At 41.6% G+C, this 11,808-nt stretch overlaps 1 protein-coding gene across 2 annotated transcripts; it reads right to left on the reverse strand.

Moving 5' to 3' along the window:
• Nucleotides 1-10: 10 nt before the first annotated feature.
• LOC308114598 (phosphatidylinositol 4-phosphate 5-kinase type-1 alpha-like) lies at nucleotides 11-11,031 on the reverse strand. 2 transcript variants are annotated; one of them, XM_080471624.1, is made up of 17 exons: nucleotides 10,904-10,973; nucleotides 8,683-8,721; nucleotides 7,595-7,629; nucleotides 6,772-6,864; nucleotides 6,381-6,511; nucleotides 6,163-6,280; nucleotides 5,140-5,292; nucleotides 4,705-5,004; nucleotides 3,797-4,032; nucleotides 3,611-3,694; nucleotides 3,461-3,509; nucleotides 3,173-3,257; nucleotides 2,921-3,058; nucleotides 2,662-2,794; nucleotides 2,341-2,397; nucleotides 2,165-2,264; nucleotides 11-1,841 (listed from the first exon to the last, which is right to left on the reverse strand). In XM_080471624.1, exons 1-17 carry the CDS (start codon nucleotides 10,947-10,949, stop codon nucleotides 1,839-1,841), a joined length of 1,800 nt encoding a protein of 599 aa, XP_080327750.1. In that variant the 5' UTR covers nucleotides 10,950-10,973; the 3' UTR covers nucleotides 11-1,838. The 2 variants fall into 2 exon arrangements, with proteins under 2 accessions (XP_080327750.1, XP_080327751.1); XM_080471625.1 differs by lacking the exon at nucleotides 8,683-8,721 and having other exon boundaries at nucleotides 10,904-11,031.
• Nucleotides 11,032-11,808: the final 777 nt, after the last annotated feature.

Consider the following 11,808-nt stretch of genomic DNA (forward strand, 5'->3'; position numbering starts at 1 on the left):
CTTCTTCTTTCTGTACTTACAGCTCACATTCCCCTCTCTCTCCCTCCCTGCTGCATAATTCACATGTGCTTAAGAACTCAAACGGAATTCCTAACATGAAATGACAACTTGACCTTTGCTACAGACACGTGGTAGTAATTCAAATTTCTGTATCATAAATATTTATCAGAGGGGTAAAACTATCTACCGTCCACCTCAGTGGCTTGTTTAGTGCCCTAAACAATAAAATAAACAAAATCTTTTGTGAAAACAAAGCTTTTTTTTCTTTTTTCTTTTTTAAATGAACAGCTGCATTAAAGCCGAGTAAGACCCCCCAAAAAAAGCTTATACATGTGGTTAGTAACATTGGTCCAACAGTGAACGGGGGCAGGTGTCATTTCTGTAACCAGCAGAAATTAATTCTAAGAGACAGACGTCGTTACTGTCCGGCACCGGGAGTGTTAAAATGAGGAGCTCAGCATAAATGTAACCAAGGCAAGAAAAAAGAAAAGATTCTCGTGTCTGCATTCAAATCTGAAATAGTTCTAAACCCAGACGACTGTGTGGTTGGTCCAGACATACAAATGGCAGTTTGATGACTTCAGCTGTAGTGATAAGGCAGGTTTCTATTTGTGAATAGAACAGTAACTTGTACAAATGTCAGTTAGGGATCAGTACAAATATGTAAAGGCACAGACATGACAGACAGCAGACTAACTTCAAATCATGACTATTCCATTAAATCAATACCATTCCTGTGACAGCATTTACTGGTAGCAGATTGTGGCACTGCACTCCAGCACACATGGCCACATCAGAAGGAGGAGATTCTCGGGGTTGTATAAATGTGGTCTGCCATATTAATAAGACACATCGTATGCAATTAAAACACTAAAATGTACATTCAGCAATTGGGAGATCTAAGTGGCACCACTGCCATTTTCAGATTAATAACTTAAAAAAGAAAAATTACCGTACAGGTCTGGTTCAGGCCATCCCTCAGCTTTTTCAAATGTTTAGTGTAAATCCGCACTCAGTGAGGAGAAATGCAGCAATTCGCACGGTGTCTATCGATGGCTCTGAGTGCGCCTGCTGGTGAGGAGTGCCGAGGGTAAATGTATGTGCATTAACGGAAACACCGGAGTGCGAGTCAAGGAAATGTGAACCCACTTTAAACGTGTGAACACGCAGAAAGAAAGAAAAAAACTCCTCTTCCAAGATAAGCTATGCTCTTCATGTGCTCAGAATTCTTTTGGTGTGTATGTGGGTGTGCATCCCTGCGTGACAGTCACATCTCTTCATGCTGTGAAAAAGTCGTCAGGATGACCAACTCCTCAGGGACAATTTGCCTTCACCATCCACTGGTGAGACAAGCACGATTTTTTACAATATACAACTATTTGTTTTTTTAATGCACTGTGTCATCACAGTAGACCGACGGGAGGGAAATCTTTTATCTTTTAGTCAAAGTGATGCTGCCAAAGCTAATAGAAGCTGACGCTTCTTCTGGGTGTATATTAAAGACGATCAGACTTTGGGCCAGGTGTGGACGACTATGCACACACACAGTGACTGTGTTGATGGGTGGGAAAGCTGAAAGCCTACCATAAACCATCTTCTTCTTGCTCTTCCCATCAACCCTTGCTTTGCGATTGTAACCTCTCCTGCAGCTTGCTGCTTACCCCGCGGCCTCGTTACGTACTGTAGAGGCAAGAAAACTGTAGAGGTGCATCGGAGAGTCTGCAGTGTAGGTCTGACCGTCACTCACTGTGTTGTTACTTTTGCCCACATCACCTTGTCCAAAAACGTCTCGTCTATAGATGGCACAGTTTCTCTCTTTTTTTTCTTCCATTCTTTTTTTACTGTGGAAAAAAATAAAAAATAAATCAATGACAATCCTCCAAACGAATCTCTGCTAATTGCTTTGTGGAAAAAACATTGCAACTCCTCTGTGCGAAAAATTTCTGTTCATTCAAGACTCACATTGTATATATTCAAAACAGGAAAACAGAAAAGTTCTTGCAGCGTTTATAAAGAGTGCAACCTCTTTTTAGAGGAACAGCACAGCAGCCCAATCTTTTAATCATCACAGTGGTGTCATATCAATACCACATCCATCCACATTGTGAGTGGTGGGCTTTTGGTGCACTGGAAGAGCTCGTCTTTAGTCACTGAACAAACTTACAAAACAGATGTTTGTCTCCGGGATGATGTCAGAGAGAGAAATGGCATCTTCATTTCCAGGCAAGTTGCCAGAATTATCGAGAGCCCCCTCTGCCTCCAAGCTGGCACAGAGAAAGGACCATTAATGAGGAACAAGCACACAGATCAATTTAACCAAATAATCAGAGCCTTGTTTACCCGTGGGAAGCCCCCTGGTCATACGTTGCTGACTTATGAACTTCCACTCCTACCGAACTGTACGCACACAGAAAATCACAGTAAAAAAAACAAACAAAAAAACAACACAGAAGTTATCACAGAATAGGAGAGGGAGGTCCACCACCCCTGGATGGTGGATATCTGCTGCTCTGGCAGCTTGCTGTGAGGTGTGATTCTTCCATTTTATAGGTAATGAACACTCATGCATTCTACACAATGCTGATGCCCACGGTTTGGCCAGTGCCAGGTTGTAAAAAAACAAAGACAGTGCAGGTGAGACAGAGAAACCTAAGTCGGTACCGCAGAGGAGGAGAAGCAGAGGCGACTCCTGTGCTTCCTAGTGACGAGGTGGACAGGTTGGCCTCACAGTCAGCAGGGTTGTCTACCAGTGGTGGCGTCCTGGGAACCAGATCTGGTCTGCCCAGCTGCACACCTGAGAAAGTTAATAGTAATGGCAGAAATGACTGAAAATGTTCCGTTTGACTGTATCCAGTCAGAGGACAGAGACGGTAAACCATAGATAGTGTGATGAGACAACTTGTGCTGCGTCAGTTCTTACCGCTGTCAGTCTCTGATTCTGTGCTTTTGAAATGGCTGTGAGTTGCCTGGGAGAGTGGAGTAGGAGCCCCCAGTGTGGGAGCCCTCCTGAGTCCCCCCTGACCTCCTCCACGACTCTTCTTCGAAGGTGACGGTTTCACTGAAGAAAACACACATGCAGGGATCATCAAGACGGAGGTCAGGACTTTTCACAGCCGTGGTCAACTTAAGTACGTTTAAAAAATAAAAGAAGGGGGAATCAATGCACACTTACATGGAATTTTCTTGAACACTGTGCTGCACATGAACTGCTGAAAACGGTCTGCATAGAAGCCAGGTCTGTGAACTGAAACTGTGTCCTAAAATAGAAAAACAGCATCAGCACTGTTACAACTTGGCAGTCACTGGAGCCAATAAGAAAACACATCCAACGAATACACCAAGTTTTATTTGCTCCCATTCATTTGTAAACAACTATGTGGTGAATTATTCAATTTGGAGACTGCATATTAACATAATTTGTCATGTCTATTATCCATAGAACATTTAGTAAGAGGCTTACCCCATCATGGACCAAAGCTTTCCAGGAGTGCTCCAACTTCTTAATAAATCTAAATGATATGTCAAAAAATAAATATTCGCTGGAACATAAATGGATTTAAAAGGACAAAATGTACACAAACAACTCATTTGACATCACTGGCATTCGTACCTGTAGGACTGGAGAATGTCTATGATACCAATGTAGATCAGGAGTCTTTCTCCTTTAGTATTTCGACCTGGAATACCGCCCATACTGAAAGGTCAGAGAAACAGCACATTGTGTAATTTAACTTTACTCTCACAGTGACAGCTCCACAACAGAGTGGAGCACAGGTATGCTGGTGGTTAAACTCACTGGTCCTCTGAATCCAAAGCTCCCTTCCCACGAGCCTCCCCCTGGATGGACTCCATGGCTGTGCAGTACAGGCTTTTTTGGGCTTGTGGCCGGCGCTGGTCTGGAGTCACCGCTCCCTCTGACCCTGCACTGTCCCCGGGATTGCCCAAACAACGCTCACGCTCTCGACTGGCCTGGTCCATGTTGTGAATGCCCATCAACAGACTGTAATCCATGATCTTAAAACTCTGCAGCAGCTGTACAACATATGGAAAGTACAATAATGGAGCTGAAAAACTCAAAGGAGTGACTCATTATTTAATATTAAGTTTATACTGTATTTTGGGGGGCTAGCATTCACTTGCTGCTATTGCCTTTGAATCGCAGTGATTATCACCAGTCTCTTCCTTGCATTTTAAATGGCATCATTTCTCAAAGTAAACAAAGTATTGCTTTTCAGTGTCATGCACTAGTGAGTCATTTCTCCAACAACTGATCGTGGATGAACCCACAGCTGCCAGCACTGGTGGGGGTGGGCAATATGAAACTAAGAGCACAGTCTCACAACACCGACGAGGAGGAAACCAAATTATAGCAACTTCTATAAGAAATCATGTTTTCACTAGATTACTTAGAAAGAACTGTCAGTAATAAAACTAATCTAAATATTTTTCTGGCAATAAAACCCTTCAATGTCTTTTTCACATTTCTAAATATAGATTTTGTGGGGCAGTGATAAAGAGGTCAATGTTGAGAAAGACAAAACCCATCTGTTTCTGATATTTTTCATGTGGGGGCTATAACGATGATGCATTGTGCTGTGCACTATTTTGAGTGTCGTTGGGACTTTTGAGTTCATTTATTTAGAGCATGACACTTCAATAGAAATCCCTAATTCTATATAGAACAAAGGCTTCGCTGTGACTCACCAAGCAGTCCCTCTGTATTGTCTTGCACAGGGCATTGTAGTTGTCCGCTTCGAGCAGCAGGCCATCAGGCAGGTCCTGGATGAAATCCAGGTCTTTGTAAGTGGGAACAGCCTTCTCTCTCTCCTTCGGGGAGACTCGCCTCTTATAGGTGGAGCCTTTCAGGTCGTATTTGAGGTGCATGGGGATGATGCGAGGCAGAAGATTGTTCATCACTACAATACGGATATTCTTGCCCCCTGCCTGAACACAATAAAGTCCATAGAACTTGGGCAGCAAGGTGCGCTTGTTTTGGTTTATATTCTGAAAGGCAGAAGGAAAGAACAAACAATGTAATCGGCGGAAATGGAAAAAAGTTTACATTTGTTCAAACCCTCTACGGCACAAGCTCATCCCATTTCTGCACACATTTACAGTCTCCACTCTGTTTCGACTCACCATGAAATATCCAGGCAGGAGTTTCTGAAGGAATTCTGCCTCCTTATGTTGAACAGTCTTGATGATAAACTCATCATCACTGGAGACATAGAAAAGGGATCCACTGGCTCCGGGGTTTGACAACTCGATCAGTGGTTCGTTACAGAGAGAATACTTCAGAGAGACAGAGATGAGTCAGCATTAGCATCTGATCCAAATATTAAACATTGGTACCTCTGACTACAATTCTTATTGCTCTCTTAAAATACAGAATGGACAAATTAATAATATGAAAAAAGTACTTGGACTACAGCTTCCCAATCAGACTTTGATGGCATAAATTCATACCCAATGTGCCAAGGAATGTGTAAATGGTGCAAACAAAACATTTTAAGAAAGATTACAGAAGCTGTGTGCTCAAAAGTCAGAGCGGTAAAATCAGTCAAATGATAGAAAAAGCATTGCAGCTTTGTTCATTGTTTTTTTCTTCTCTGAAAGCAGCTCGGCTAAAAACATCTCATATACGGTGGCAAAAAACTGTATGAAGCGTTTCCTTTTCTAAACCAACTCATCATAAAATGTGGTTTGTTATCATCTAAGCCACTAGTATAAGCAAACACTATGTGCTTACTATAACACGACACAAACAACCTTCATAAACAACGTCTTCATTGAACACAACCATGAAACCTGCTGTGATTCTGAAAAATGGAAATTAAGTCTAACCTGCTGGAAACTGTTTGTTAACTCCTGAATCTATTTTGGCCTTTCATTAACCGAAGGGCTCATATAACGTTTTCCAGCAGCAACGACAACTCATAACTGTTCAACAAACATGTATAAGATTTTTTGCATACTAATAATTCAAATGTTTGTACTTGTGTCTCAGATGGAGATCGGATTACATTTGAGGACTGACTCAACCAGACAAAAAAAAAAAAAAAAAAAAAAGGGGAAATCTGAATGGATTTATATGATTTTGCATTGCATAGTACATAAACACAAATCCAATGTAAAGAGAATATATGTGGTGTAAATACTAACCAGGTAGTCGTCTGGTCGGATACCAAACAGTTCTCTGAAGTACCGAAAGGCAATAGGAGCATAGGTTTTAAAGCGAAAGTCACTGTAGTGATGAGCAGGAGTCAAGTTACTGCCTTCACTGGAAAGACATGTGGGAAAGAGAGATATGGAAAGGATAAGTACTGGTATATTCAGACATAAAAATTCTGTGTTCTTTAAATGTTTCTTGCAGTGCAGACCTGGGAAAGAAGATACTTTCGACCACCACAAAGTCCTGCATGAGAACGTCCCTCTCTGCCTTTTGACTTAAGCTGCCAACTGTGTGGGCGATACCCAGTTGGATTGCACCCTTTAGGGCAGATGATGTGGTCTGGAGAGGTCAGGGAGAGGGAGGGAGAGAGAAAAAAGCAAGTAAGGCCGGGAACAAACAGCATTTCACCCCTGTGACTTATGCTGCTTCGCTCACTATTCTTGGGCGTCTAGCAAGAGGAACTTCCAGACTAATTTTAGAACGTAAACACCAAACATTTGGGCCTGCACACTATACTTTTCCCACCTGGCACCACTGTTGCTGAGTGCTAAAGAGTGTCAACAAAGCACGGGTGTCCCCGACCCCAGGCCTGCCCTAACCTTCTTGTAAGTGGTCTCTCCTGTGGTGGTCTCAACACCCCGGTGTCCAATGGTTTTCTTCATGCTTTGAGTTGTGCCTGAAGAGCCAGGCATCTGAGGAGTGAGAGAAACGGAAAAAGAAATAAATAAATACTGTAGAATATGTGTGCATGCAAACAATGAAGAAAAGGAACAGGCTATACAGTGTGTTGCTTTCAGCCTGAATGGATTTTCCTTAAGATCCTCATATGACTACTGTATTCTGTTAACTCGCTGAAATCAACTGAGCTTTCAAGCCACTGAAATACCAGCAAAACTAGGTTGAGGGGACAAGGAAGGAGAAGCAATGAATGAGATGTGAGTGTGATATGTGACCAGTATCTATGCATGTGTATTTCACTTTTTGAGTTTTATATTATTTAGTACATTTGAATTTTTCACACCTTTTTTAGTATGGCGATACTACTGAACAAATGTACCATCTTGCCAATAAATATCCTTTATATGAATGACAAAACACAACCCTGCTGTTGTAAAAAACTATTAACTTTAAATACAGTTTACAGAGTTGGCACGCAAAGATTTATAACACAAAAACAGTGATTTATGTTTTTCCAGGCGCTCATCCACCTGTTATCACGTGCGGAGCAACACGTAGGCTCTCACCATTACAATAAACCTTTGTTTACAGATGTCTTGAGCTGTTGGTGCCAATACAAACGCAGAAATGAACTCTGTAAACCCGCTCCCCTTCCCTCTTCGAGAGCTGACTCCAACAACATTCACAGAACATAAGGATATGCATAATGCAGTGCGTTTTCGAGGCAACTCCTCGTGTCCTTACCTCTGCAGGTGCCATTTTACGAATGCTGCTGGTGCCTAAGACAGAAAAACAAATTTAATTCACATCATAAAACAGATAATTACTCAGATGTCTCGTTACATATAGTTTACAGCCATAAGTAACAGGCTGGTCCTCTCTGAATATCAATCCATGCAGTCAGTGTGAAGTTAAGGCTTGAAATAATGTTGGGGAGTTTGCATTGGAAAAATTTGTTAATGACTATTTATGAAGCACATGGTTGATTAATTAGCGGGGATATTTCCAGCGCTGGCTGATGACTATAAGACCAGTGATGAGTCCAGTCCTAAATGCGGCCACGGTTACCGACTGCTGCAGCCGACACACCAGCTCGACATGAACTGGAACTACTTCTCCCCCGAGCTGGCTGCTCCACATTAATCTGCTCCCTGAGGATGTGTGTCAACATCCTCACCTCTTTTTGAGTAAATCGGCACAATTTTAGGCTTTTTCTATCACAGCGCACTTCTTTGTGTTTTCCTATAACTTTTCAAGGCATTTAAGCATAGTGATCGATTAAGTAGCGTACACACACGGATGCTGACATAGAGAAAAGACCCCTAAACGTGTGCTAAATAACCGAAGATAAAAGAAATTCCACGACTGACTTTTCACAAGAAAGAGTCAACATGATTTTTTAGGGCCTTACATAAACTTTGCTGTAGAAACTTGCTACCTCGCCCACTCTGCGAATCACCTCTAGCCTGTAACCAATGGCAACATCTACTCCAATGCCGCAGTACAACAGGTCAATATATACAAAAAGAATGAAGGGCTGAACAGGTTATAAACCTGGAGCAATGATGCTACGTGATAAATAAATAAAAAATACAAACCAGGTTATCATATTAAAAAGACGTTTCCAGTCCAAGAAATGTGGAAGTAATAATAATGAGGCACAGTCACTGAACGCCATGCATCACTTCAGCATTAACAGGACGCACTTCAATCCATCAGGAAGGAAACAATGAGCATTACTCTGCCCACATTTCCTCTCATTATGTAAAACAACACACTATCATTACTAGTCATGCAGTTTCTGTACACACACACGCACAACATGCGCGTACCTCGCTGTAAAGCTCTCCTCCAGAACTGTGTCCTTATATCTGTGGAGCAGGACACAGTCAGCCTAACTGGCTTAACCTAGTAAATGAGCAACACTGAACATCTCTGAGCTATGACTGCCTATAAGTTGAAAAACTAATTACTCCAGTGAGAAATCTCACCAGAAGGCCTTTTCTGAGTCCAAATTTTCTCAAATATAAGTTACTTTTTTTCATGCCATATAGGCGTACACGGGATGGAAGGTATTAGTCAAAGGAGGGTCAGGTTGAGGAATCCCCCCTGTTCTTTCACATTGAAAAATGTTATTATTAGCGGATGTTGGAATCCACCAGCAACAAAAAGTATTATTAGTGCTGTGCTCGTTGGAAGCCACTACTTTAAAGTGGAAGTAAAGTGGTTGGGTCTTTGTATAAATGGGTGAAAAATCCATAACTATCATACTTGTGAATAGTTTTTTTTTTATTGTTATTTATCTTTATCACATTTAGAACCTATGTCATTTTAAAATATGTCTTTTTATTACATTAAATATTAGTTTAGAATTGTTTTAATCACCTAATCTGATTTCTACCCAAATATCCTACGACATATAAGGCTGAGTAATCTACTCTCGGCTATATTCTCAAATTTGACACCTAGGTCTCTGGGACATGATGGAACAATTGAACAAATATTCAACAGACTACTTTGGAAAACTGACAACTGACAAAAAAAACAAAAAACAAATAAACAAAAACAAATGTGGTTGTAGTTTCATAAATTGACAATTTTCTCCCAGGTCCTGGTGGAACTAGTTGATAGCACACTTTATGAGAGAGATCTTGGCTGGTAATCAGACTAACCCAATTACTTCACAATGACTTTAGCTTGGCTGCCGCAGACTTTGCGACAATAGGCAAACCATCTGTTCCTCTCTGTATACTAAACATGTCCCTGCCAGACCTGCTTACATGTATCCTGCAGCTTGATCAAGGAAATAATATGGGACATCCACACTCTCTTAAGAGTCCATAAATATACTGGTTCTAAGCCCGATTAGGAAACAAGGCCAGTGAGAGTCAGTACAAAAACCACCATATATTACTGTCACTCAAACATCTGACTGGATACGGTTTCTTATATCGTTTCTGGATGGCAGCCATGTGGGAGCCACCAGAAGATTTTAATACCACTATATTTAATTCACTGATTCAGACTGGATGGTTGCTGGGGGAAGACCAACTCTTCAGCCTGGAAGCTAATAGGTGACGCACAACTAAATGGTTTAAGGAGATGCATCATCCCAATCATCTGGTCCATCCTCAACAAAATGAGAAATTTCAGAAAAGCACATGAGCTGTCAGCCTCCAGCCTGTATCTGTGTGGGAACCACAGTGAGACCCGTTTAGAAATGATTCAGCATGCAAGGATCTGAAACTTGTGAGAACGAAGACTTTTGTCAGCTGGACAAGGACATCAGGCTTATGAATGAAGTCTGGTATCTAACTAGATAAGCATGACAAACCCGAGGGTCTCTTTAAAGGAATAAAGTGAGATCGGTGCTTGGTTTTGACATCTCGCCACCTCTTCTGCAATAGCCTGCAAAAGTCAAATTGCTCTCTGTCTTTACCGTAAATGTGTAGAGAAACAGCCCGAGGAAGAGGAGGGGTATAACGGCTGAGGAAGGCAAGGGGAGGGGGGCTTTAGGGGATCTGTCGTTTAACTTACATCGAGGTCTATTTGACAAAGCGCCCATGAGACACGTCTCATTCATTTGCTACTCAAAAGTACCACTATGTTAAGCTTCATCCTTCGGGCTGCTGACTCCAGTTGTTCCCATATCGCGTAAACACCGAGGAACGTTAACGGAGCTGCCGGCTTGATAACAAAACACATAGTTCAGCCAACGTGGTCACGATAATTACTCACATGGATATCTTATCGAGACGAGATTATGATTCAATTATAAAAACAAAGGTGTTCCATCCGAACCTTAATCTCGCGCGTTTAATCTCTCACCGATAAGGCTGATTAGGTAGAGAGCCACAAACCGGCTCCCCATCGCCCGGTTCATTTGTTAGGTTGGACACTTCGATGCTAGCTGGCTAACGGGCTAACCGGGGCAGGATAAAGCCACACACACACACCGCACCGCGGCGCTTCCAGCACCGCGAAACGCTCCGCCGAGCTCGTTAAGAGCTCGTTCTCGAGGCGATAAAAGAGGAAGGTTATTGTGACAGATACCTGTCGGGGCTGTTGATCCCGAGTCAGCAATTCCAGCAGTCGCCATTACGATTTGACTGTGAACATCACAGACAGCGCAGACGGCAGAATCATGACGCTGGTGTCGCAGCGGCACCACAGCGCCCCCCGTGGACGGACCAGGAGCTGCCTCTGTTTTAGATGGTCCTCAGTGGATCCAAACTAGTTAGACAGATCTCCATTGGGGGGCAGCAGAGAGCATTTTACAGTCTAACATTTTAAAACGTTTGATTTAAAAAAAAAAAAATCATAGAGCATGGTTCTTTAGATAATTTCAGCAAAGCACAAGCAATGTAAAACGTTATTCGTTGTAACTCTATTATGGACCAGTATGAATTATATCAGCTTTACTGCAAAACCATCACAAACATTACAATGATCAAAGCGCAACACACCATAAAACAAGACAAAGAGCCATAAAATTAAAATCACACGCACCACCTCTCCAGGAACTGGCCTCCTTTCTTTCTTTCTTTTTATTCATTTCAATCATGTTATTTCTTTTTCTCGGATTTCATAAAGCTCGTTCCATTGAATGTTTACAAAATTGAAAAGGAGCACAAAAAAGATAAAACTTATATTGAGAGCCGCTTTCTTCAAAACACAATAACAGAAAAAAATATATACAAAATGAACTGATGCGCAATTTACAGAATATTCGAATCAGTCACACAGACGCAAATCATGTAATTACAGCAGGATCAAATCAAGGTAGCATGTAACTTATTTGAGCTCATAGCTTAATTATAATTTTGTGGACACTCTTGAATAAAAGTTTGGTTTTCATATCAAGTCTGTGGACATTTAGTTGATTGTTTAATCCTACTATATATAAGACTATGCTTGTTGAGTCAAGCAAATTGCCCATACTTTAGCAAATTTGAGCA

The sequence above is a fragment of the Lipophrys pholis genome (genome assembly GCF_963383615.2).
Source record: "Lipophrys pholis genome assembly, chromosome: 9".
NCBI lineage: Eukaryota > Metazoa > Chordata > Actinopteri > Blenniiformes > Blenniidae > Lipophrys > Lipophrys pholis.

What these genes read in the sequence shown, in the direction of transcription:
- LOC308114598 (XM_080471624.1), bottom strand. Translation starts at nt 10,949, where the DNA reads ATGGCGACTGCTGGAATTGCTGACTCGGGATCAACAGCCCCGACAG. An exon ending in GAAAGTATCTTCTTTCCCAG is followed by an intron (nt 6,281 to 6,380) that starts GTCTGCACTGCA and finishes ATGTCTTTCCAG; the next exon opens with TGAAGGCAGTAACTTGACTC. An exon ending in GACCAGGGGGCTTCCCACGG is followed by an intron (nt 2,265 to 2,340) that starts GTAAACAAGGCT and finishes TCTCTGTGCCAG; the next exon opens with CTTGGAGGCAGAGGGGGCTC.